Source organism: Falco biarmicus, chromosome 7, assembly GCF_023638135.1.
Source record: "Falco biarmicus isolate bFalBia1 chromosome 7, bFalBia1.pri, whole genome shotgun sequence".
Taxonomy (NCBI): domain Eukaryota; kingdom Metazoa; phylum Chordata; class Aves; order Falconiformes; family Falconidae; genus Falco; species Falco biarmicus.
Genome location: NC_079294.1, coordinates 30,481,978 through 30,509,409, shown reverse-complemented (window position 1 = coordinate 30,509,409; position 27,432 = coordinate 30,481,978). Strand labels below are relative to the sequence as shown.

The window sequence follows — 27,432 nt, the reverse complement described above, 5'->3', positions numbered from 1 at the left end:
AGAGATTAAGCTACAATCTGGATCACATCTAGAATTTTGCTGAACTGTATCTTACCAGTTTTCTTCTGCAAAGACAGTGTGGAGACCCTCTTTACCTGCTATCCTATGGGCATCACTGTGTGGGACAACAGTTTGAAATACAGCGGGAAAGAGGCTTACCATGAGTGTAACAAAATGGAAGATCCATGATTAGATCTTACCTTGGTTCTTCCCTGAAGTTAAAAGTAGCCAAAGCATTGATTTTAAATCCTTAGACCTGTGAACAAGACTGGAAAGTTTTGCACTGTCACAATAAACATGAGAAACAGCAAACTATGGTATTTTTCTTCCCATTTTGTGTCCTATTAGTTACTACACGTTAATATAGGATAGCAACTTCACTGGCAATATAGCTTTGTGAAAATACACTTGTGGAATAAGTAGCAATTCAGATAGAAATACTCTATTCAGCTTATAAACACCAGTGAAGTGTGCTTTTTTTTTGATTTGGGGAGATGACTTTTTTTAAAATGCGTAAATATATGTATTTGTGATGTGGAGGATACTTCTAGAAACAGTATGACGTAATTAAAATGCAGTATGAAACATTGGGCTAAACCAATATGATTTTAAATATATATTACTAGCTGAGTGATACTCTTTGTTGCCCTTTCATTGGTGATGCCAGCTCCTATTTAGTATAAATGAGCTTGGAAAGGATTTCTTTGGGAGTCTGACTTTTATCTTTTGCAGCACAATTAGTAATTAAACTTCAGATTCAGCCTATCAATAGTAATGACTGTTAGCATTGTCATTTATTAAAGACCAAGAATTAACATCAAGAGATTTCATACAATAGTGAAAAATAAGTATTTGCCTGATTGTACAGGCATACATTCCTTTTAGTATCAATTGCACTGTCCATTATTTGACAAGTGCAGTATGAATTGAATCAGCTTGAAAGCAACAAACTACAAAAAAGTCCATTGTGAAAGGGGGAAAAAAATGCTTTCCAGGTTCCCAGGTTTTCCTGAATTGTTTTGTGTGTGACTGTAACACTCAAACAGCAGTGAGGGCTTAATGGTTTACAAAATATTGCACATTCACAGATGTGACTGTTTATCTTCAAGAAAATGAACTGGTCTAAGTACAAAACCTTGAAATACTTACTATTTTGATAAAGCATATTTCAGTACTTATATGACTGCATTATTCCTTGCTATGAGGTAGGGGTGGCAGGTTTTATAACGTGTGTCATCAAACTGTTGATTTTATGGACGCTGCTCAGTCTCACTTCTCTTTAAATTGCATTTTGATATTCTCAAAAAGGAACAAAGCGTCACTGTGAGATTAATTTCTCTAACAATTTTCATATGGTCTGATACAAATTTTATAGAGATTACTGGCTTCAGTAGGAATAGAGAACTCTGCAGTTACCTTGTTTCACTAACAGTGTTATGCTAACTGAAGAACAACACTTACATTCCAGTATAATATTTGCTTCTATAATGTTTGAGTTGTGCTCTTCACTGTAGAGAAATTACTTCTCACATGAATGCATTTTTGGCCTGAAAATTTTTGCACTTTGCATTTAAGAAAATGGCAGACGGTAGTAGAAGTTAAACATGATTACTTTAAAAATAATATTTTAATTGCATCTCTTTGATCACTTGCAAATAGAGTATGTTTAACATCTTAATAGACACTAAAAATGTTGATTTGAATCAAAAGATAAATTGATAAAATAAGGACTTGTGCTGGGGAAAAGGTGCCTTTTAATTCTATTTTACACTTTGTGGAGATAAACCAAGGATTTTTGTGCTGTCTTCTCTAACATATTTCCCTCAAAATCATCTTTCTGTGATGTAACCTATAGAAACTGAGGGGCAAAACTGTTGTCATAATTAGCACTTTGCTTAGCAGCTTCAGACAAATTCTACTTGGGGAAAAAATCCCAAACCCCTGGCCGGTGTGGCAGACTAAAACCAGAGTAGTAGATAAACTTGCATATTAAACACTTTTGCTGTAAACAGTGGAAAAATGCTTGCCATTAAGCATTGATAGCCTTTGACACAAATTAGATGTTAAGCTTTGACTAGCCTGTTCTCTCAAGCCTCCATACCAGTGAGCTGACTTCAGCAAAGCTGTTGTGAAAAGTTTTAAATTTTTTTCATTTTTTTTTTAGAATAAAGGAAAGCTAGAACAAAGGTGAGGTTTGCTTCCTACCACTTTAGCCGTGAATAGTGTTTGCCTAAGAAGCCAGAAAACCTCACTGTAGAATAAAAACTAACGATCTTGGAAGTTTGCGTGCATATTTTTTTCTCTCATATGAGTCCCTAGCATTCTGTTTGACTATGTTGCCTTTAAAAATGCAAGTCCTTTTTGAACTGGTTTTTCTGATTCCGTGTTATAGAATGTTTAATACCTTTGTAGAGATTAAAATAGTACTTTAGTCAGTTTATATTCACTATAACTTTTACTTTTTTTACCAGTTTTAAACCTCCATCACTTCTGTTTCTCATAGTTCTGTATGGAGTGCTAGCGCAGACAACTACTTTAACAGGTTTATTTTCACGTTCCCAGAAGTATCAGAGCAGCGAATTGGTGTGTTGCTGTGTATTGAAAGTTCCTGTTTCTTCAGTCCAAGCTCATGAAATCAAACTGAACATCCCATCGTTTTTCTTACTGCCCTGTGTTTGGGAGGATTGGAGTGGGAGAGATGGTGTAAGGAAAAATAGTTGACCAATATATCTTAAGTTACTTTTCTGTAATTTAATTTTACATCCTTTTCAGACACCAGGTATCTCTGTACCTTTGAGCAAGCCAGTTATCTCCTCTTAATAAGCAGAGTGTTTCTCGCAGAGTACATGTATGCTGCAGTCTGTGCCAAGGGTTCACTAAACAGGCCCATTTCCGGCAACCAATGCTTTGTTTCATTTTGAAAAATAAGTGGCAATTGACAAAGTATGCAGGATCAGACTTCGGGATCACTTTTACGCTGTTCATTCCAGCTCAATTGCTTTATATGATTATCGGTCACTTACAATGGCATCTTCTCCGAGCAGTCTTAGGTGCGTGCACGTTCCGTTAATGTTAAAGCAGTTTCCCCATTGTTCCAATGCATTTGGAAATACACTGATTCTTTTTGCATAGCTGTCTTGCTTCAGGAGTAGTAGCTGGCAGGATAACGTGCCTGATGAACTGTTAGGGAAATATTTTGATACTATTCTTTTGCTGGTAGCATTTACTGAATTGATGTGTTCAGTACTAACAAAATGTGCTAAAATTGGTGTGAATAAACACGAATAATCTTCATAAGCAAACGAACTCTTCAGAAGTTGAAATATTAGTTTTTATAGTCTTATGTGTAAAAGAATGAGTAGTCACGAGATCAGAGGTTTTGAATTATCGTTCCTTTCCTGCCTCATTTTTCATTTAATCGCCTTCACTCCCCAGTAAGACGCCATGCTGTGAGCCGTTCGGCGTTCTCTGATCCCTACACCGCGCACTGGCAGAAAGCGCTTCCACCGATTTCTTCTTTTGCTGTTGCAGTAGGCGAGCTCCGTTCCGCTCCCGCGCTGCGCCATCGCACCGCTGCCGGCGGGGCCGGGCCGGGCCGCTCCGCTCTTTGGAACCCGCCCCCCTCCCGCGGGCAGCCGGGCGGGCCCTGCCCGCGCACAGCCGCGGCGGACGCTGCCGCCTCAGGCCGCGGCCACGCCCCCGCCGCCCCGCCACGCCCCGCGCCGCCCGGCGCCGCCCCGCCCCGCGTCGCCCGGCAGGGGGCGCCACGCCCGCCGCTCGGCCGCCAGCGCGGCGCGGGCCGCAGCCCTCAAGTTCCGCCGCTTCGGTCGCCGCCGCTGCCGCCGCCCAGGCGCCCGGCGCCGCCGCCGTCCTTTCCCGGCTGCGGCCCCAGCTCCTTCCCGCCGCACCGGCCCCTTCCCCCGCCGGGGCCCGCCGGCCCGGCCCGGCCATGGCCACCAAGAAGGCGGGCTCGCGGCTGGAGACGGAGATCGAGCGGTGCCGCTCGGAGTGCCAGTGGGAGCGGATCCCCGAGCTCGTCAAGCAGCTCTCGGCCAAGCTCATCGCTAACGGTGCGGCGCGGGGAGGCAGGCCGCGGCGGGGAGGCGGCCGGCGGGGCTCTCTTACGCCGGGCTCGGCAGGTGCAGCCGGGCGGGCCGGCGTGAGGGGCCTGCGGGCCGCCCCGCGGTGCCCGGGGAGGCGGCGGGGCGCGAGGGCCGCTGGAGGGGCGTGGGGCGGGTCGGGGCGGCCCGGCCGGCGCGGCCCCGCGGAGCAGGAGCCCCGGGGCGGGGAGGCGGCGGCGCCCAGGGCCCGACCCCGGCGTGCGGGGCGCCTCGGCCGGCGGCCCTGGCAGCAGAGCTGGGGCGCTCGCCCCCGCCTCCAGCACCCCCGGCGCCGGAGGGAGGCCGCGCTTCGCCTCGCCGGCGGCGGGGCCGTGTGGATTTACGTCCTGGGCTGCTGAGCAGTCCGGTGCCTTACCGGGAGTGCTGCGGCTTTGCAGGCACACACACTGACAGCGTGCATAAGGCTCTGAATGCCCTTCTGGCTGCTGTGCACGGCCGGAGCGTCTGTGCCCAGCCTGTCCTGTGAAGGCTTCTGTCCTGTGAAGGCTTCTGTCCTTTCTTGAAAACGTACCTCAGCAATATAGCGCGGCTTCGTTTATTTTCTTGTGAAAACGCCGAGTGGTTTGCTTGGCTCTCTTGGTTCTTACCTCACAAACTTTTAAACGTTTAGCTGAAGGAGGTGGAAAGCAGTGCTTCATGCTGAGGTATGGAAGTGCCTGACAAACGGGAGATGCAGGGAAGTCCTCTTTGGCATGGATGCCTTCCTTCTGTTCGTGAGAAGGGAGGTGGGGATGGTGCATGTCTTTCTGGGCTCGCTCCTTTGCTTGAGGTGGAGCCGGGGGTATTTTTCGAGAGAAGTCAAGTCTGCAGAGGCAGAACGTGGGGTGAATTCAGAGGTAACAAGTTAACAGAGAGAGATGATGAGGTGTAAGGTTGGTGTCACTGGTGGTATGTTGCAAAGGCAGCGATAGCTTTGCATGCTTAGCCAAGGAAGAAAACTGCGTGATTCAGCTCTGTAGAAATACAGATACAGGAAAAGTCGGGATCAAAGTAAAGAGAAGAGAGAGAATTTAAGAATAAATGGCTGGCTAGTAGATAACCTTACACGCATTGGCCTTAAGAACAACTGGGTGATGATCCTGAAACACTGGTATTACGCTAACTAAAAATAAACACGAGTGAAAAGATGGAAGGTATTATGTTTAGTTTTAGGACGTGCTTCATTGGGTTACAGACTATGAACAAGCTAGAGATCAATTCAGGCCAAGGCAAATGTTTTTTGGCTGTCTGGCTGAGAAGTGTGTTCTTCATAGTTTTAAGATACGCTAAGGTATTTCAGACAGGTAGGGAGAGCTAGGTGGAAGATGTTATTGACAGTTCGACTTAAATTTCTCTGACCTGAATACTTTTTACCTAACAAGCATATCGGAGAAGATTGTGTAGTCTGCTTAACTTCACACTTAAGTGACTTTCCTATTATGGTAACTTACAGATTCTGTACCACTCAAAATACAAATTATTGGAATATTTCCTGATCTTTACAGCACGGGAAAGCGTCATATGTAGATGTTGTTTCTTTCTGACAGCACAGGAATGATTAAGTCAATGTTGATGGTTTCCAAGTTCTAGCTGAGAACAGTAACAATCACTAGGCTAAGTGATCATAAGGGATTCTTTCTTTTGTGGTGGATTAACACAGGAAGAGAATAATTTATTGAATGAAGTACCTGCCCCTGCTGTTGAGAGTGTCTAAAACTGTAAGTTTTTGTTCTAGATCCTGGCGTACCTAACAGTTTGCAGGCCACGGTTATCAGCTAGTGAGACTATGAAGGAGAGGCAATGTCTCCGTTCCACCTGTGAAGAGAGATATGAACTGAAAGGCACTCTAATGCGTATCCACGTTGTTAGTTAATCTGAAGCAATTAATTGAAGAAAAAGTACTCAGAACTTTACTGCTTACTTCTGTAGTAATGTTCAGTTTTACAAATCAGCTAGGGAATATATAACATAAGATCTGGTTTTTGGCTGAATGTGTACAGTATGTCATAGGAGTGATTTAAAGGTCTGAGAGGAAGAAAAAGAGGGGAGACGATCTTCATTCTGTCCATGTATTGGTGTGTAGGGAACTGGCTCAGACTCTTGAATACTGGAGCATTTTAGCTGAGGATATCAGCGTTGCTAGGAATAAGTTTTATTGCTCTTTGAACACAGATGGGAAAGAGTCCTTTGGGGAAGCCCTCTTGTAATCTCTTCAGTCTTGCACTATTGCAAAAGAATAGATTGTTACTTCACCAGGACTTAATTACCCTTCTGTTTGGAGATGGGGTTTAGAGAACTTGACAGAAATTTTAATGGGCTGGATTATTATTTGGGCTGTCTTGCATTGATAGAGTATTTTCTAGTATCAAGTTCCCATCCCTTTAAGCTTGCAACCCAAATTAGATGAAGGAAGAAATAGCAATGACAGCTCCCAGGACGAAGGTCTGTGTGGATGCATAAGGCAATAGTATATACTTCTGGAGAAGTGCATCACTTGAGAGGTGCAGTATTCTGCGTGGACTTGGTTATTGTATTGCTTATTCTGTTCTGCTGGTGGATCCTGTCTACTCCCTTGTAGAATTATGAGTCTGTATAAAACCTGACAGTGGATCAAATATAAATGACAGTTTTATGTAGGATTTTGAATGCACAAAAATGACACTTACTAGAACTAATTTCTGCATCTGATGGATCTTATTTGAAAGGCTTTGTGAGCTTACTGAGCTTTAAGGTAAAGAGTGAAGACAAATGTTAATGGATTGGTCACCACCTTTGGTATTCCATAAGTAATAGCCACAATTTGGAGCATGGAAGATGTGTGCTCTGTGTCAAGCTGGTGACTTGCATTTTTTTTCCACAGAGGATAGATAGATGAAAGAAGGTTCTTTAACTCAGAATTGTCAGGCACTTACCCATTGCATTTTCCTGCTTCAGAACCAGGATTCAGCAGCAGTGGTGAGACTCAGGCCATTTGTGCTCAAATCTCCATTTGAGCTCTTGCTTCATCAGCACTCCTGTAAGAGATTGGGTCAAAGCTGTTACATGCAGGTGTGGTGGGCTGGCCTTGGTTAACAGCAAATGCCCACTCAATTGCTTAGTCTCTCCCCTTCCTTAGTGGGGCAGGGGCAGCAAATAGGATGAGAAGACTTGTAGCTTCAGAGGAAGACAGGGAGATCACTTAGTAATTACTGTTGTGGGCAAAACAGGCTCAACTTGGGGAAAATTAATTTAATTTGTTGCCAGTTAAAATAGATTCAGGTAGTAAGAAACAGACAGACATGAAAGCCACACTTTTCATCCCCCCTTTCCCAGGCTCAACTTCATTCCTGTGACTCTCCCCATGTGGTGCAGTGGGCAAAAGGGTTACAGTCAGCGCGAGGTGGTTTCTTTCCACTGGTCTTTCCTTCTCACGTTTTTCCTCTGCTCTGCTCTGGCGTGGGCTCCCTGCTGGCTGCAGTCCTTCAGGAAAAAAAACAACCCTGCTCTGGCACAGGCTGTCCATGTGCCGCAGTTGCTTCAGGGCATATCCACCTGCTCCAGCTTGGGTCCTCCCTAGGCTGCAGGGTTGGATATCTATCTGCTCCAGCACAGTGGAGCACTTTCTCCCCCTCCTTCTTTGACCTTGGTGTTCCCTTTGCTGTTTCTCACTCCTTCTGTTCCCTCCTCCTCCTCCCTGTGGCATATTTTGCCCTTTCTTAAATGTGCTTTCCCAGACGTGCTGTCACCATGGCTGAAGGGCTCAGCTGTGCCTTGCTGTGGGCCTGGTGGACCTGCTGGGCCTTGGACAGGGCAGCCCTAGGCCTCTTCCCATGGGGCCACTCCTGGAGCCCCGCCGCTGCCAGCACCTTGCCGTTTACACCCCGTACAGTAGGATTTACAAAAATTGTAGCAGCTGGCGTAGAAATCATCATGCTGCTCTGAGGTTCACAAAGATGTGGTCGTTGGCTAGCCTGGAGGCTGTTTGGTTGCAAGAAAGGTGCTGTCCTGAGGTGTTCACATCCTGTGTATCACATCTGAAATGGAACTGAGAGAAACCCCAAGTTGTTAGAAATAAAGCTCTTTCCATTGATGAAACTTTATGAGTGTTCTCAACTAGTCTAACTAACAGGAAAAGGCTCCTTGTAAGAAAATGATATGAAGAAATTTTGATTTGTTTGTTGAATTTTGTCTGATATTGCTGATGAACAGCATGGTGGCAAAGCATGGTCATGAGAATTAGCAAAACTGCAAGTACCAAATTAACTTGTTCACAGATTATTGGAAGAGGTAAAATAGTAAATGGTGAATATCTGAGATTAATGAGAATGTATTTTTAAGTGTACCCAGAACTGGGAAGCATTGGCTATGTGATTCTTTTATATTTTAAGCCAATCTGAATGGGCTTTATTTAATATTTATTAAATAAAGGACTTAATCTGTAAGACAACCATGTACAACTTCATTTGGAAAACTTGGTTGGCATCAAAAGCACAGTTGTGTGAATGAAATACATAAGAGAGATATTTTCTCTGAGACCACAGTTTACTGTAGCAGTCCCCAAAATAACTGGTGATGACCACAACACTCTGGTGTTAATGATCACATATACTTTAATGTTGAAACTTATGAAATACCAGTGATGATTTTTTTCAGTAAGTTTATCAAAACATGTTGGTCTTACAGACAACCATTGAAGTGTTCAGGTTTATGAGGGTTGTGTTTTGAAACCTCTCTGCTACAGTCTTAATGAGAGTATTGTGTCATTCATACCTTTGGGATTTGGGATTCTCAGGGTGCCTGGAATTCTGTGGTGTTTGAATGATAATTTTGGAAGCTAGCAATGACATTTCAAAGCTGATTGCAAGTTAGTCGTGAGTTTTTGATGAAACAGTAGCATCTCGAAGGAAGCAGCTACAATGGACTTAAGTATGAAGGTTGTGTCTGCTCAGAGAGTTCCCAGGACATTAGTGCTCTAATGCTTTCTTTCCTTCCTTTGAAAACACAGTGAGGAAACCTCAGGTCAGTTCAGTGGCAAACCTGAATGGATAAAATAAAGAATCCATGAATTTCCACGGGTATTTCCGGTCATTCATTGTTTCTGTAATTGTAACATGACCTTGCTCAAGTTCAGTGAGATGTGTGGCTCTGTCTGAAAAAGCACTGAGGAGGTGAATTATTATAGTTCAAGCGAAGTGGAATGATGTAGTTCTGTAGAAACCTTAGCCAGTATTGCATTACTGGGGGAAGAGAATGCATGCTCTGGAAGTTTGCAGACCTGTATGCTGCCAAGAGCATTGTGACCTTACCATGAAAGCAGAATGTTACCAACAGGTTATCAAGTTTGGTGATGGAGATACACTAGCCTTTTAACACACTGCTTTCTTACTAATTTAATTTCTTACTACCATTATATCCCATTTCTGTTTGTTGCTCTTTTGTTTTGTGTGTGATCTTTTCTCTGACTGCCTTTCCTCTCAACACCTTGTTTCTATAGTTCCTTACTATGTCTTTCCTGCTATTTAACATTGCAGAGTAAGGGAGCAGAGAAGCAAACCCAAAGGAACAGGAAGTATTTTATGTGTCTGTTTTTTGTTTATCACTTTCTATGCTACTTCTTTGCCTGGACATAAGTAGCAGGAATAGAAACATCTTATCAGTTTTCCTTTGTTTTGCTCCCTTGTGAAATACAAGACCTCAGATGTATGGTTAAAGCTTATTCTTAGAGTAAACCAGGGATTTCTAAACCTCTTAGGACTCATGCCCTACTTAGAAGGTGTTTATCAAATTTGTTTGGTTTTTATACATACAGTGTGTAATGCAATTTATACATGAAAGCTTTCTGAAGAGATCTACCTCTCTACCAGAGAAGTTTGTAGACTGTGATGTGAAATGCCTTTGCATTTCGACAAAAGTAGAAATTAACTCTCTTTTCATTTGATTTTTGTTTTCCTTCTGTTGCGTTCACTATGGTATTTAAAGAACAGGCATACTAAGGACAAACATTTTTCTGGATGAAGGCCAAAGATGGTGACAGTACTAAGATGTGTTATCTTATTTTTTGACTGACAACTTTGATTCTTCAGATAGCCAGGAGTGTTACAACAGTGTAAGTGGTGATGTAGGTCTGCTGCTTGTATTCCAACTGACTTTTCATCTGGAAGAGAAAATGCTAGCATAGTCAATATGATCTCACAGGTAACCAAGCTGGTCTAACACCTTGCTGCTATTGCATGTAGGAGCTCTTCCTACCTTCCCTCAAGCTGTTCCTTCTCTATGGAGTGTCTCCCAGTTATGTGTTCCTGGCCTCTCCCTTGTGTTTATGAGCACCAGAGGTAGGATTTACTGTGCTGGACCAGCAGAAAACTCTGTGCTCCTGTTTCTGGGGTTAGCTTCTGCTGGCTTACTGAGCTGCTTTGCCTCCCACAGGGGTCTGAAGAATGTAACAGCTAGTGGAAAATGAACAGTGGCAGCAGCCAGTGAAGGGCAAAGGCGAGGGGAACTTTATTCTTCTCCTGTGAGCAAGCATGTAATTGGTCTAAGTGGAATGAACTAAGTACTTCTGGTTATTTGGAGCTTATGTCTGCTTGCATTTATAAGGATACTGCTAATTTCTAAAATAATTACATTCATAATACACATCTCATATGTTAATGTTAGGTTGATTGCATTCTGTTGCTTTGTTTGAAAGTCACAAGAAGAAATGGTAGCCTGACTTATCAGTGTATATATACTGGTATATGTCTGTATTATAGCTGCTCTAGGTTCCTTTAACCTAACTTGAAGGGTTAAAGGTTAGTATTAACTTTTCTGTAGGGAAATAAGTTCATTAGCATAAACTCAGGTTCATTGATACTGCTTCTGTTTGAGTTTTATTTGCATGGTAGGAAAGAAGGCACAGAGGGTCCTTAACCACACCAGATGTGACCATTCTCTTCCCTGCCAAATCTGGGCTGTTCCTGCTTCTCACAAATTTGTCTTCTAAATAATAAGAATTTAGAATTTTCTCTGCACTGAACACAATTTAATTGGTGATCTGATGAGGAGAGACCGAAGACAATAATTCTGTAAAAAGCAAAGTGGCAGGATGTTGAGATAAATTGGAGAGGGCAAGGATATCTGGCCAATAGTGCTGTGTTTGTTGGTAGCAAGACCTTTCATCATTGGAGAGCATTTGATCTCTGCTCCAGGCACTGGAGGAAGAGTGCTGAATCTTGGAATTTCTCTGGTGTCAGCAAATGTGTGGCAGAATGCATAGTGGCAGTTAGTAAGCTGCTCTGATCAGAGATGTTATCAGTTGCTCTATTGCTTCGGGAGATGTATGAGTTTCTGCAGGTTCCCACCCCACTGATGATCTGTGTGTGGTTGGTGTGATTCCACTCAGAATGTGTATGCATAGACAGAAATCCTTTACTGTAATCTCACATTATCTTCAAGAAAAGGGAATGCATGAAAGGTGGTAGGCTTTTTTTAAATGTAGTTGTAAAGTAATTTTAAATATCCATTTTACAGATTTTGCTACAGCTTTGTAGTGTGGTGCTGTTTTTTCCAACAGGATTGTGATTCATTCAGTTCACAGAATAGACTGGTCTCTGGAGATAGAGCTGTAAATTTGAAGGCCAGAATCAAATATTTCGTCAAGTCATTCATTCTGTCTTTATAATTATCTTGATCACTGCCTGTGGAATTACCACATAAGAAATATGTAATATTGTAGTAGGAAGAAAGCTGCTTGCCTTAAGCACTCTTTACTAATTGCGTCACCCATATTAGTATTCTGTAGAGATGGCATATTAACAATGATTAATCAACAACTTGAGTTTTGATACAGCTGCTCTACAACAGATGTTTCTGGTGTGTGACATGTAAAGGGCAGTAAAGCAAAGGAAGAACTTTGAAGTATGTGCTTGTATTTTCTGGAAAAGAGGGAGATGATCAGGATCTGACCCTAGCAGATACTTAGGAGCTGTTTTTTTGATAATGAAAGTAGATCCTGAATGTTTAAGCTGCACTGAAACAAAGGAGGAAATAAAAGAGGACTTCCATGTTACAGTATTTGGCAAATGCTGCTCCTCTACTGTTAAGTTCCCTGTGTAAGCATTTAATCTGAAATTGTGAATCGTTCTGTTTTGGTTACTCCCTTGGCTATACGAATTAGAGTTTCCCCTTTATTAGAATAAAGGAGTAGGCTTTTCAGCCTTGAGCTTGTTAGGTGCTGGACCCCTGCTGCAGACAGCTGCTTGGGGTGCTGACGTCCCGAGGTGGAGGGTGTTGACAGGTTTCACAGAAGACTTACCTGTTCTTTTCCCAAAAGGAAGTGTAAAGATCCTTCATTTCACAGAAAGTGGGTGGGAAATCCCTTTGGCTCCAGACAAATCCTGAATGCAGCTCACCTGAGCCCAGTAACCTGTTTTATCTCCATAAAACTTTTGCAAAGGCAACCAAGATATGAAAACACCAGCAACTTCCAGGCTCTCCCCTATTTTTTTCTGCAGTTAGTTATGTGAACAAGTTGTTGCTTATCTTTCAGCTGTGCCTTGTTTCAAATTCAGGTTTGCCTGGGCTTTGCTTCCAGTCATGCTTCTGTTTTTCTTTTTACTATTTAGTTACAGTCTGTAGCATTAATCCAGGCTGTGATGAGATTGGTTTAGAGCTGGGATTAAGGACTGGCAGAAGTAGGGGACCTACTGCTTTTAAAACAGGTGATAGAATTAAAAAACCAAACAAACAATGAAGTTGCTAAAAGATGCTTTCTGTCTTAAAACTGGTGGTTATGTCCCTGAGACAATCATCTCTGAGAGTGACGTGTAGGTTACTGCCTTTAGGAATTTACTTGGGCTTTCCCAGATGCAGCTGCCGGGGTGGAGAGTGTGGGGTGCGGGGGGGGGGGGGATGAGAAGAGGCTGTTTTTTGTGAGTGACTGGCTTTTGGAAATCCTAGGGAAGTGCATGATCTCCTCTTCTGGGGAACAGAGGCACATCTGTGGTTTTCATCTTGAGCTTCGGGTCATCTCATAGATGAAAAACTTTCTGACCTGATAATTAATCACTGATTAATACGGAGAAGGGAGTGAATATGCGAATCAAAACCTCTGGATGGTGAGGTTTAGGAGTAAGGAAGTGTTCCTGCTGTATAAGAAGTTGGGCAGAGTCACAGAGTCAGGATTTCTTCAGTCTCTTATTTCTTCTTTTTTGTCAGCTATTTTGTTTACCTTCTTGGGAGAACAAAAACTGGATTCCATTGTCATCATCTGTCAAATTTGCACTGTGTTGCAATGTAGCTGTTTGGTGGAACATGGACAAGAGCCATTGTCCCCATGACATGATTTGGTTTTTGCCTTCCATCTACGTAGTCTAGTCTGTTGTTGTTGTTAGTAGTGACAGAAGAACTGGTTTGTCCTTTGAGAAACAAATCATGGCAGGAAGCAAGATCGAAAAGAATTCCTAGATATCACAGTGTGTGCTTTTCCTGTTCTCCAAGTCACTCTTTGATCTTCTTTGTAACCTAAACAAAGCGTACTGGGGGAGAACGATCAGAATTTAGCTTCTTTCCATGTGTGGTTACTAGAACTGTTTCCAGTTAAACACACAAAGATGATGGTGATCCTGTTTCCCACACTTTGTGCTTCCCAGGCTTGGGTATGACCTGCATTCTTATTTATTAGTTTTACATTGCATTTGACTGAATGGGCCAAGTTAAATTCAAACATTAACCATCAATAATCTAGATAATACATTGTGGCTGTCCAGGCTTGATTATTTACTGTTCTGATGGTCTTAACATTTCACAAAATTTGGGAGGTTGAATATATATATTTCAAAAAGCCATAAAAATAACATGATTTGAAACAATTGCTGCAATTTTCTGTTCTTCTTAATATATGCCCTCATAAAATAAATCTCTGTAGTAGTGGTACTTTGGAAGTACATTTGCATATGCACAAATAGTCTGGGAAGCCTGTATTTTTCTTCTAAGTGAGTTTTGGCTGTTCAGCAGGAAAACTGCCTAGATACTGCATAGCTGCACAGTAAAAGGGTGCCATGCCTTACAGGGGCAGAGGAGTGAATGACCATGTATAATTAAGGGTGTTAATAAGTAGAATTAAGTTTCTTTGAGCAGGTGACTGTTTTCTGTTTCTGGTTTTACATGTGTATTGTCTGCATCAGTCTGCAGCCTTTTTGCCAGTAGTGCATGTTGGGCTGCACATGTTCTCTAGCTACGCTTCTGCTGTCCCCAGAGACCTGACTGGACAAGATCCTGGGCAACCTGCTCTAGCTGATCTTGCTTGAAGCAGGGGTGTTGGACTGGATGATCTCCAGAGGTCGTTTTCAACCTCAGCCATCCTGGGATCTGTGAATTCTGGCTACTTAGTAGTCAGTGTTGGAATCATAAGTGACATCTCTATATCCATATATTGTTTTTCTTTTCAGTAATGTAAACCTTATATAAATCTAAGATTAGTTTTAACATTCATTTTCATTTAAGTAACTTCTGCTCAGAGTTACTTGAATGAGTACTTGGAGACTTCTGCTAATACTCCTCTTCAGGTACAGCCATTGCTCTTAATGACTGTTACATGCGTTATGAACAAAGTAAATGTCTCTGTTTTAAGTGTATGGCCAACTTGTTTCCAGTTAGAAAACAAGTTTTATGCTGTTTCTGCCAGATGAATATGAAATCAGCTCTGGATCCAGGATTTCCAGATCCTCCTCTGGAAGAAATCTCCATTTCAAAGTGGCCTTCTAATAAATGTTCTGTGGGATGCTATAAGATTTTTCTCATCTTCAGCTGATTTTACAGAAACTTTACTCTGAAATTTTTGCCTGGGTACTATATGGAGCAGTTGACCGCTTTGTGATCCTTCTTGGTGCATCCCACTTCTGGATAAAAATTCCTCTGTTTTTTAGATTTAGGTGTGATGATAATCCAACGTGTTTCAGGAAGTCTGAGGAAAAATCCTCTCCAAGTAATGCAACATGCAGCCCTTCGGGTACTCTGAGTCTTCAGTTTTACCTTTAGAGAGTAAGACTTCCAGGGATTGAGTAGGAGGAGTTTCCTTTCTCACTCCCAAGCTAGTTTCTCTCAGGAAAGATTTGAAGCACCAGAACGGGGATTACAAGGCGAGTCTCAACTTGCTGGAATCCTGCACATAAATTTATGGTCCCGTTGGGATGATGGAAATATCATACTTGTTGTCTTTACTCCTTGACCCTTTCCTCCCCTGCTTTTTTTTTTTTAATTATTTTTAGTCCTGAGTTAAGATGTGAGGTTTTTATTTCTTTCTCTTTCTGGAATTCAGTATGGGGCAGGTGAAGCAGCAGCGTCGTTTTTTCTTACAACTCCATGCTTCATCTAATTGATCTCACCTCATGCAGTATCTTCATTTGGAACTAACAGTAACTGTGATCTTTTGACTTCAATGCATTTGGACAATTGTGCTTTTTAAGAGTCTGAAATATGTTACCTGAAATACTGAAGATTTTGGTGGAGAGTGGGTGAAGTGATACAACATGCTTCTAAATCTTATCTGCTTGCTTACAAGGAAAGATTAAGTTTGTTTGGCCAGTCACCTCAGGTTCTGTAGCTAGTTTGCTCTGTTTCCTATTCCTAAATACCTCCTATACAAATTCAGATCCTCAGGGTTTGAGTTTGAGATTGAGCCTCTTTGCTTAAATCTTTGTGGCAGATTTTATCCTAATTCAGCACATTTTGCTTGCAGCTGTGTATCTCAGAAAAGAGTGCAAAAAAGTACTAAAAATGCTTTTTTAATCTATGACATTTGGCATACAAGGAAGAAAGAGTATGGGGAAAACCATTGTTTTCTCACATTAGATCTTGAGCTGTCAAGGCTCCATACATCTTTGTTAGCACAGGATCATGAGTATTCTTGCCAGTGTACACAGCAGTAGGACATGAATGTTTCATTGCAGAGGAACATCTTGTGCATGGAGCCTTGATACCAGGAACAGGGTTGTTGACAGTTGTTGCCACAGAGGTGATAGCAGCTATGCTATCTGTGAGAGGAGTGCTTGCGTTGTGGCTTTCAAGTGTATCTATATATAATTATCAGGCTTTTTAAAAAAAATGTTACATTTTCTGCATTAATATTAGGAACACTTGAGAAACCACATAGGTAGTAGTTGTGGCCTAGATAACCTTCAATGTTTTGCTTTGTTTTTCATCCAAGAGAGACAGAGCTCCAAATCTGTATCCTGTTTGAGCTTGTTTTTTGTTGCTGGTTTTTTGTGTTTTTTTTCTGTGTGCAGTTTTGACATTCTTTCGTTTCTCTCCCCTTCTCCCTAAGCTTACTTTTAGAAAGGAATTTAGAGCTACATATTCCTGTCACCTAGGCTGCTAACAAACCCTGGGTTCTTCAGCAAATGCCTGGAGGTTGTGGTAGCATTCATTAGGAAACTGATTATTTTGTATTTTAGCAGGTGATGCAGTGGATGATTCAAGATGAACCATGTTTTTAAGCTAGTAGTAATAAATATTCTTCATCATTCTTGAGCCAAGATAAAAGAAGATTAGTCCTCTGTTTTAATTCACTGTTTTTCTGCGAGTAACTGCTTCAGATCCCAATAGCGTGGTAACAATTTTGCTTCAAAAAGCAGATGTTAAAAATCAAGTAGCAAAGCAGCTGTCATTATATTTTTAGACACCATTTTACGAAGACATGTCATCATGTGCCCACCCTGTATTTATGCCAGCCTTTATTCTTATTTTGAAGATGGTTAGGGTTGATCCATATTGCAAAGAGGGATATCCATGCCTGCACAACTTTCTTCTCAAGACATTATGTATGAGTGTGTCTAAGCTTTCTCAAAGCTGAAAGAAAACAGCTTGCATGTATAGAAATGTCTGGGTTTTTTGCTTTTGCTTTCAGTGCTAACAGAAATGGATATTTTACCTAAAGTATCCTTCATTTTATCTTGCAGTTAGTTCCAAGGTGCTCAGACTTGTTGTTTATTATAGGCAGGTGGATTATTTCAACAGTACTATGATGTTGCAGAAACAAATGGGCAAGCTAGGCTGTCCTTCTCCCATTAAGAGATGATTCTGCAATACAGTTGTGATAGAAATTGTCAAATACTTCCTAACTTTGCTAAGTAATTGTTGATGAACTCTTCAGTGGAGGAATGGATGAATAAGAGGGAGTCTTCCCTTTCATCAAGAATTTTATATTTATTCGTAACTATCTCAATTTTCCAAAAGTGGGAAACCAGTTTTCATGGTATCGCAACTGTTTACTAACAGTTCTTTTTTTCCTTTGAAACATCTGTTTAGACTGGCTGAAACAATGCTAGACTTCAAGGTGTCAGAAAACTTTACAGAGTTTAAATCTGTCTTTATAAAGTGTCTTACAAAAGAATATAATCTAGATCACTCATACTGTGCTGGAAGAAAAAGAAAAGCAATTTCTTTGCAAAAATTACATGCGTTATTTCAGGATGTCTTTAAGGGATAGCTAAAACTGATTAAAAACTCTGCTATATGGTTTCATAAACAGTTTCTTTCAGAAATGTCCACATAATTGGAATTTTGTTGTAAGCACTGTGGAGGCTCAATCTTACTGGCACAGAGTGGTTGACATGCCTCGGGCCAATGCTTTCTTAATAAAGTGCTCTCTCAGTCATAATTTGATTTAAAAATTTGTTGCCAATGTCTGGCCCCAACTGGCTGACTTAGCAGATGAGTGACTCAGTAAATAAGAAAAGCCTGCTTTGCAGTAGCTTTTATGGTTTGCATTCTGTGACCTGTTGTCTTTCAGTGCTAGTCACCAGCAGCTGAGCGAGTGCAGCGCTCCTGTGATGAAAGCCAGTCTGACAGTCTAACTTTCTCTGATGGTGCGGTGTCTCATGATATATAGCAGTGGTACAGGGAAAGGGTGAGTTGTGCTGTATATGGGTGACCTAGAAGAACACCTTTTGTTTTGATGGTTAATCTGATCTGTGTGTAAGTTTCAGTTTTTGTTTTCTCCTCTCCCACCTTTCCTCTGAAGGGAAGTATGTGTAATACATGCTGCTGCACGGTGACTGTCCCTAGCTAGTGTATGGATCAGCAGCTTCTCTAACTTGCATGGATGATGGGAACAAAATATCTGGGTGCTGTAGACTATCTGTCTCATCTTAAAGGTGTCTGGATAGTTTCAGACTATGCACCAGCATGAACTTAAGGCTTTGCTTTTGCGTGTGTCCTGTATTTAGAGACAATGTCTTATTTTCTCCAGTCGTTGTCAGAGAGAAGAAACTTAGCTTAGGTTGCAGAGGGGAGGATGACAGAGGAAAGAGAGAGAGAGGCTAAATTAATTTTTCCAGAGGTGGCTTCTTGTTTGTCTCCTCTTACTTTCCCCAGTTTGAGAAATTCTGCTGTGTACAAGAGAGGAGTAACCTTACAAACTTTCTGCGGAATGTTAGATCTCTGTCTATGCCTGTCTTGTTCTACTGTGTTCCCACAAATGGGTGAGCATTAGAGCTTCTAGAGCTGGTCTTCCTCTTTCTGTGGTGTAGCTGTTGAGCGAGGGGAGTATGGCTATACTCTGCTCTTGCATGTGCCAGTGCTGTTCTTTAAGTGAACCAGGTAAAGTGATTATTTGCCCCTTTAGTAATAGGGATGATTTCAGCACTTCGTTTTAAGAATCCTCATGCCTCAGGGAATGCATTTTCACACCTGACAGTGCAAGGTTTATTTTCATTTTCCTTAGTGTCTAACCTGTTCTTGCAAGATATGCGCTGATCTATTGTAACCATCCAAACTAGTTGTTTCATATCCTTCCATGACAATTTAGCAGAGTATATAAACAAAACATCTCTGGAGCTGGTGTGCAGTCTAGCTGTGTTTTACAACTGTCTCCATAAGGATAGATCTCCTGTATTTAACTTAAGAAATGCTTGTTACAGGAGTATGGGTGAGAAGAATTTTTGAGACTTACTTAAGGAATGCATATGAGAGGGAAGTCATGCATGATACTTTCCTCTTTGGCACGTTTGAAGTTCTGCTCTTCGAAGTGTTGAAGAATGTCAATGGTAGACCTCACTCTTTTCATTGCAAGCAGCCTTGATGATATTCCCGCTCTTGAACGAAAGCACTTTTTTTAGAGTGTCATTTGGAATCCTTGCTATGTTTGATGTTCGTGTTTCTTTCTTGGAAATGAAGTTTGCTCAGTGAAGCATTAAACTGAATAAAAGGAAAGAGGAATGTTGCTTGTTTGGTTTTGATGAGTACAGATCAGGAGGGAAGTATCTACTTGCACGTCCCTTAAAACTTACAGTTGGACATATTTTACTTCTTTTTAAGTTACCACTTAGTTTTGATTTTGCTAATTGTATTTTTAATCTTCATTGTCCTTCTCCGAAGTAGTTCATTACTATGGTGACCTCAAATGTTATTTTCAAGGCCCACTCTCTGGGCTTTTTTTACCTTTTTAAAGAGGCTTGTAAACAAAAATTGTGCATTGGGAGCACTCTCTGGAGTCTTCTGAATATTATTAGTAAAATACCTGTGCTGAAGGGACCCCTCAGTGACCTGTTCTTTGCAAGGCAAATATCTGCATCCTGTGAACATCTTCTGAAGCACAGTTTTGTAGGTTTGGAGCAGGCCTCTGATCTCTGAGACCCTTTCACACAGCACATATGAAACTCCTTACACCAAAGACTAACCTGCTTTGCATTGGTGGAAAAAAACAGCTGTCTTTTCTGTGCACACAGTTGGTTTCCAGCGACAGAAGAGTTGCAGGAAGTGCAGTCCTACAGAGTGTTATGCTAAAACTGTCTTTGAGCAGGGTAATGTTAGTCATAATATCTGACTTTACTATTTGTTTATAATAATGCTGTGGCTATGCTAATGAAATATGGAATTTGGAATAAGGCTGTAGATTTTGTCAGTTTAATTCTTGTGGAGTCTGCAGCTTGAAACTGAAGCTATGCAAAATGTTGATTTTTATCAATTATGATAAAACTTCTGTTTGAAGGAAAAGAAAACATGCAGAAAATTAACAAAATAGATGCTGAGTACCTTTAAAAATAAAGAGATCTCATTTTATCATATTGCTTCTCTTGGAGAATTTGCTTTATTGCAGCAATTGACAGTTTTCTGTACCATTTGTGCTTTTTAGTATATGTATCAGTGCTTGCAGAAAATCTGTTGATATTGATGGAAAATTACTCCATTTGATGGAAAAGTCTCATGAAATGAAGCATTATGCCCTGACAGAGGATGACTCTGTTGGGCAAAGGGAGCATATGCAAGTCTCTGATACCCAGGTGGGATGTGTCAGTGCTGAAATAGCTGGCCAGTGTCACTGCAAGGACACAGTCATGTTTTTAGAGGTCCTGGTGACTGAGGGTGATTCTTGATGACTAGAAAAAGGCACATACGACCATTTGCAAGGTCGAGAATGAGAATCTAGGGACTACAGGTGGATCAGCCTACCCTCACGCCCTGGGAAGATTAGGAAGCATATCCTGGAAACCAGCTGGAAAGATAAGGAGGAGATTTGGATCAGTTGACATGGGTTTATCAAGGACTAGCCAAGCAGATAGCTTTTTGAGACATGACTGACTATATGGATAAAGTAGGGACAGTGGATATTGTTGGCTTCAACTTTGTCTAGACTTTGGACATAGTTCCCCATAGCATATCTTGTTAAAAATACAGGTGGACTAGGAGGTAGGTGGAAAACTGGTTGGGCTCAGAAGTTTGATCACAGGTTAAAAAGACACAAAAACCAACAAACATCTGTGATGTCTTAGAAGTGGAGCCTCTCAGGGGTTGATACTGCAATCAGTACTGTTTAGTGTTTTTCTTGGTGACTTAGACATTGAGAATGTACCCTCAGTGGTTTTGTGGATGTTAGAAAACTGGGGGGAGTATATGGCTGCTGTTTAGAGTGATCTCAACAGGCTGGAGAAATGGACTAATGGCAAAATTCATGAAGTTGAGCAAATGCAAATGCCATGGTACTGTACTTGAGAAGGAATAGCTGTAATAGTATAGTCTGTGGATCAACTGGCTAAAAAGCAGCTTTGCGGAAGAGGATCTGAAGGTCCTGGTGAATGACAAAGGGAGTGTGAGTTGGCAGCAAACCCATGCAGCAATGAAGACCAACTGCACACTGCGCTGTATTAGCAAGAATGTAGTCAGCAGTTTGAGAGAAATTATTATTCCCTACAGTTTGTCACTTGTGAGACCACATCTGGTCCATGAGACCGTATCTCAGCTTGGGCTCCCCAGCGCAAGACAGACATTGGTATAGTAGAGCTAGCCCTGTGGAGGACCACCAAGATGATAAGGGGGTAAAAGCACGTGACCGAAGAGAACCAGCTGAGAGTGCTGCATTTGTTAAATCTTAGGAAGGGAAGACAAAGAGGGAATCCTACTGCAACCACCTCCCACCCTCACCCCCCGCCTCGGGTATGGAGGTAGCCTCTTCTCAGAAATGTATAGTGAAAGAATCAGAAGCAGTGGACAAAAATTGCAAGAAAGGAAATGTGGAGTGGATAGCAAGGAAACAATTTTCACACTAAGAACAGTCAAATGTTGGAAAAGGTTGTCTGGAGGGGTTTTTTAATCTGTGGAAATGCTCAAAACTGAGTATGATCCTGTGTTGCCTGCCCTAATGTTGAAGTATGTTTTGAATTTCTTTTTCTTCACTTTTAAAATATCTTTTATTTTTCTTCTTTGCTGATTCAATTAAAGAGTACCCACATCAGTGCAAATTGCTTCAAAAATTCCTGGAACTATAATATTGTGATTGTATGGGAACAAACTGGGTCCTTGTCTACTTTTATTTTGTCACAGGATTTAAGATTTCAGGTATAATACATTAGAAAAAAACTTAAAATGATAGGTGTTTTTTATAGCCTATGAACTTGAAAATGGTAGTTGTGCAGGTTACAGATGAGTAGCATGGTACAGGATGATGAGCTGGGTGCAATAAAAGAGAACGTTTTTGGCTGGCTCTCTTCCTCTTCTCCAGAAGGCAAAGTGTAGTTGTTTGTCTTTGGCCAATCTCAACCTCAACCCAGTCTTCAGGCAGGCCTGTGGCTGTGGTGGGAGGCAGTCTGGGGTCTCTGGCTTGGGCCCTTTCCTAGGGCAGTGCAGTTGACGACAACTGTCAGAGCTGGTGGCTGCTGCTGTTACAAGGTAGTAGAGTGATGGAGGCAGTGGGCAAGGTATTTCAGAGCTTGGTGTTGGTCCCTCCAGGTGCTTATGCTGAGAGCATCTACTGCCCCTTTCCCTGCTTTTTACTGTGCTCTTATATAAAGTATGGGTAAAACTCATGCTGTAGTAAAGAAATATTTGTTTCGTGTTTATTTTCTAAGCGTAGGAAGGACTCTGCAAGCCATATTAAGTCATAAACAGGGTCAATCCTGATAGATCAAGTGGTAAAGTCCTCTTTAGCCTGTTTCCTGCTGCAGCTAACAATGGGTCTCTTGTGCATTACCAAAACAGTTCTTATTTACTGTAGAACCTTCTCATTCTAGTTCTGTTCATAAACGTTAAATTTCCAGTGTGCAAGATGATTAGCTAACCTTCAACGCAGTATACCCTAAGGTGTATCTAAAATACTATAGTGTACAACCTTTGAGCCTTAATGTTTGTCAGAACTGAAGTTTAACTGCTCTTATTTGTTTTGTTAAAATGTACATCATATGTTTGAGATGAAAACATTTCAGTGAGACTATAAACTGATCAACTTCTTTGTTAAGGGATGTACAAATTGTATGATAGGTTTACTGATGCATGTCAAAATGTGCCATTTGCCATTGAATAGGTAAAGAAAAACATTTTTTTGCTTGGCAATTAGTGAGTAATAAAATGTCAATGTTATACTATAGGTGTATTATCAAGTGGTAGTAATATTTTAATTTTTTTTAACTGGAAATTGTGTGCATTTAATATGTATTTGAGAGATGCCAAGTGTCATGTTGTTTTGAAATGTCTCTGAAGTAACAGTGTACCAGGGAGATACTTTGTTTTCCTCTTCCTTAGCTTTCAGAGAACTGACATTTTTGGCTAGCGTGTGTGGAATCTGTATCCAGAGTGCATTGTTGTGGTGAGGATAAATTGAGCAGAAGGTGCACTGTTAAGGCAAAATAAAACACATGTGAAGAGGCATAAAGCTGCTCTTGAAAGAAGAAAGTGCATGCAGAAAGTGACACTTCAGATTATTTGGTGTTGTCTGGTGTAGGGATGAGATGAGTGTAGCTGAAGCGTCAGGAGAAACTTTGATGGGCAAAGGAATGGAACTGCTACTGCAAATTTGAGATTGATGAACTTGACAACTATGATCTGAAAGGCAGCAAGTTAAGCAGGCTGGCAACCAGGCTGCATCTGTGGTGTGGCTTGCCTTCATCTGGACCCTGAGAACTTTCCCTTCTGCAGCAGTGTTTAAACAGTAAAATGTAAGTGAATGATAGCTGAGAACAAATAAATGTCTAGATTACCATGGATATCTTTCCCAGAACACCAAATAAAAAACATAAATGGAAAAATAAGCACTCCCTTGATACTTTTGCTATTTGTCTGGTCTCAAACTCTCTTGAAGAAATTGTGGTTTAAGAATCAGCAGTTAGCTGGAGGTTTTAAGGAGAAAAAAATAGGGGGTTTTGTCTTAATACTTGATAAGACATATTACAGGACAGCACTGGTCTTTATAGCTTGCTGTACAATGGCATTGTACATGGCTTATATACTACTCCAAATGACACAAGGCTGAAATTTGTTGTACTTAAACAGCCAGGTAATGCTGATGCATTTATACAGCCTGAGGGAAAGCTTTGCTACAATAACACTGACTTTTGCATGTCCTAGTTTTTCTGACCCTTTACATAACCTCTAAGACCAGTGCTAATGGTTATAGGGTGGTGAGCTTTTTTCTGCTTTTTAGTTTTTGCCTTTCCCCATTTAAAAATCTATTTTATTTATTGTTAGTTCAAATTTTGGTTATTCAGCCATTGTTTGTGAGACATGACCTGGTCTTTTCAATTTGCACATAGTGAGGCGATAACTTTTCCAGCTCTCTTCTCACTAGAGGAACTACTCAATGTGTTTCAGTAAAATAAGTTCAGTGGTCCTGGATAAGGGCAAGGTAGAGGATGACCAGATTACTGAATTCCAGCAAACATGCTAGCTGCAGCTTTGCTGGGACGCCTGGTATTACGTTCTACCTTCATGTCTGAGAAGTGGTGGTAAGCCTCCTAAGAAACAGACTGATAGATGAGAAATGGACTTTCATGCTGGGATGGCTGGAGCCTTAACAAGGTCTGAGTGATACCTACATTCTTACAGCCGAGATATGGGTGGTGATGAAAGGCATCGTGAGGGACATGTAACATAAAACTAGTTGCATAAATTAGTTCTATGTCAGTATTCATATTTGAAACTACAATAGGCATCTTGTGAAACACACACCATTTTTTGGGTAAAGTGAATCTCAGAAGTGTATATTGTGACATTCACAAAAATACATAATCCTTTTGAATCAAGTGTTGCTTTTTAAGGAGGAGAACAACACTGACCAGTTTAATGTCCTAAATCATTATAGCTTAGAACACAGGAGACTTGATTCTACAATGAATCAAGCAGGTAAAAGATAAATTGAAAAGTACCACATGACGCGTTAAATCTGAGTACTTGACACTGTTTGTTTTGGTTAGTTTGTATTTAAAATCCGTGCAATGACTGCCTCCACTGAAATGTTAGTGAAATAAAATTCTAATATTTCATGTGTTTGGTTTTATTTACAGATGATATGGCAGAACTTCTTCTTGGGGAGTCCAAACTAGAACAATTTTTGAAGGAAAACACTCTTAAACAGAGTAGTAGTCCACGTGGCCCGCAGCCGAAGCTGACTGAGGTCAGGAAACATCTCACAGCAGCACTCGATAGAGGAAACCTAAAGGTATGTAAATCAGTCTAAGCAAGAATTAGAAAAGCTGAATTTGGCTGGAGTGCTCTACTGATTATGGAAAAATATGTGGAAAGTGCTTGTGTGGTGTTTTATTATCATTGCTGTTCCCAGAACATCATCAGCACTATGCTATTTCATGGCTCTGTGTTTCTCCATGGATTTTTATTCAGTTAAATTTCTCAAATCTTCTTTCATTAGAAGAATAAGAAAATTGTCATTGACTTCTGGGATGCTTAAGTGAAATACAACCTGTTTTGTGGAAGTTTTTCTTGGAGTATATAACTATATTGTTCTTTGTAGTGTCCATTAAATAGAAGTGTTAAAAAATGCAAAATACGTTACAAACTTCACAAATTTCTGTAATAGTCTCTTAAGTATTCAGGAAAGGTTCCTTAAGTTATGTTTGCAGGTGCGGAAGGTGAGGTTAATACTTGAGAGCATATTCTGTCATAACCTTTTGATGTTCTTAACCATACTGGCCCTTCTTTTACTTAACTGTTGTTGTAGCTACTAAAGCAGCTTATGTTTTCTGTACTCAATGTCCATCCTTTGAGACATCATAAGGACCTTGTTTTGCAGTCATCCTTAATGTTTTGTCTCCTATGATTTGTGGGAGTGTTAATTTCTCCTCCTTTTCTTTCTTCATTCCTCCATAAATTCTTTTTCAATTTATACTTTGAAATTGTGCAAATTCATAGGCTGTGGAACATATATCATTAAGTTTTGATGCTATGTTATTTTCAACTGTACTTGTGGTGTTAGAAAAAAAATCATTGGAGGAGTTGTAATGATAGGCTGCCTTTAAATAGTTCTGTCACCTGGCAAAGCTGGATTCTGACTGAGAGGTATTTCTGGTGCATGTGTAAATAAATGTGTGAATACAAAATGACTGGTAATGCTTGTTGGTAGCTTGGTGGATTGAGGTTTTGTGGATTCATCCCTTACCACAAGCTTCCCAAATATTACATGAAGAAAGAATTTTGTTGGTTTGTTGCTCTGTCCTAAGAAATACCCTGCGGATTTCTACAGTGAATATATACAGAAAATAAACCAAATATTTATCAGAAAGAATTAGGTGTGTTTTCTCAGGAAAAAGAACCTTTTCTTATTCCTCTTCCTTCTAGCCAGAATTCCTACAAGAAGCTAACCTTATTATGGCCAAGTTAAACTATGTGGAAGGTGATTACAAAGAAGCTCTGAACACATATGCCAGAGTTGGAGTTGATGACCTGCAGTTAGCTGCAGTGCCACCATACAGGCTACGCCTGATTGCTGAAGCATATTCTACTAAAGGTAAGATTGCTCTTTCCAGTATAATAATGTGGAAATAGTGTTTAAAAAAGTAAATTCATCTTTTGTCCGAAGGTAAAGAATTTTGTGGCACGCATATCATCAACACAGTGATGGAGTACCACATTTGCAGATAAATAAGAGGATAGTTTAGCCTCTAAATTATTCTGAGTTTGTGCTAGGTTGACAAGACTTTTACCTCAATTAATATGTTAACTGTGCTGTCACCCAATCAAATTTTTTGATGCGTGTATCCTTCCATATGTAAATGTCACAATAACTGCAGATAGATGTTAAAGTATTATCACTATTACTGAAAGAACTAGTACAGTTGTGCACTCGCTGTGGTCAGAACTGGAGAACCTTGATTCACCGTGATGCCTTTTACTGAATGTTAAAATGCTCAAAGCCAAATGGCTTAACTAAATTGCTACTTAATTGAAGAAAAATAGTAATAACATGATAAAATTACTTAAAACAGTTAATTTCTTGCAGTTTTATTTTTGAATTTTTCTTACATGAATATCTTTTTTTTAAAAAATCAGAAAGGGCAGATAATTAGATTTTTTTCTTTAACCAATCTAGTATAATGAAAATTGTAATGCTGGCCTTATGTCTTAAGGTGGCAGTGCCACTTCAGTTTAGAAAAATCACTAACAGACTGTAAGCTGGGTCAGTGTGTTGAGGAAAGTGGCAGTTGCTGCTGTAGGTGTATGAGAATTTACTGTGTCCAAGTGTTTGCTTTGGTCTGCTGTGTTTAAGCTTGGGTTTGGTTGCATATGTCGAAAGTTTTTTGTTAAGTATCAAAAGTCAGCAAACACTATTTATGAGAAACTTCAATAGCATTCACTGACAACTGGCCAAAAATTGTTTCTAACATTAGTCTTGGAAGAGTATAACTGGTTTGCACCAGCACAGTCCTTTAGTAAATGACAGGCATGAATCATCCTCTATAGAGATGTCAAGGAAATAAGAGAACTAACTGATAGCAGAGACAAAAGGATGTTTCCTAAATCTAGGCAATATTTAGATTAAAGTGGGAAGGGAGTACATGGGGCATTCTTACATATGACGTAGATCTACCCAGTTCTCTCATACACCATCTGTGTGGGCTTTTTGGCAATGTCTGATATGGGTAGACTTCCACTAAGC

The 27,432-nt window shown here is 40.7% G+C and overlaps 1 protein-coding gene across 2 annotated transcripts in view; it reads left to right on the top strand.

Annotated features, from left to right (window-relative positions):
• Window positions 1-3,760: 3,760 nt before the first annotated feature.
• TTC7B (tetratricopeptide repeat domain 7B) overlaps window positions 3,761-27,432 on the top strand; it is a 144,519-nt gene continuing 120,847 nt past the window's right edge. The window contains exons 1-3 of one of the 2 annotated variants that reach the window (XM_056346642.1): window positions 3,761-4,070; window positions 24,827-24,981; window positions 26,115-26,283. In XM_056346642.1, coding sequence (XP_056202617.1) covers window positions 3,950-4,070; window positions 24,827-24,981; window positions 26,115-26,283 — 445 coding nt within the window. In that variant the 5' untranslated portion in view covers window positions 3,761-3,949. The remainder of the gene's footprint in view (window positions 4,071-24,826; window positions 24,982-26,114; window positions 26,284-27,432) is intronic. The other variant, XM_056346639.1, reaches the window with a different exon arrangement.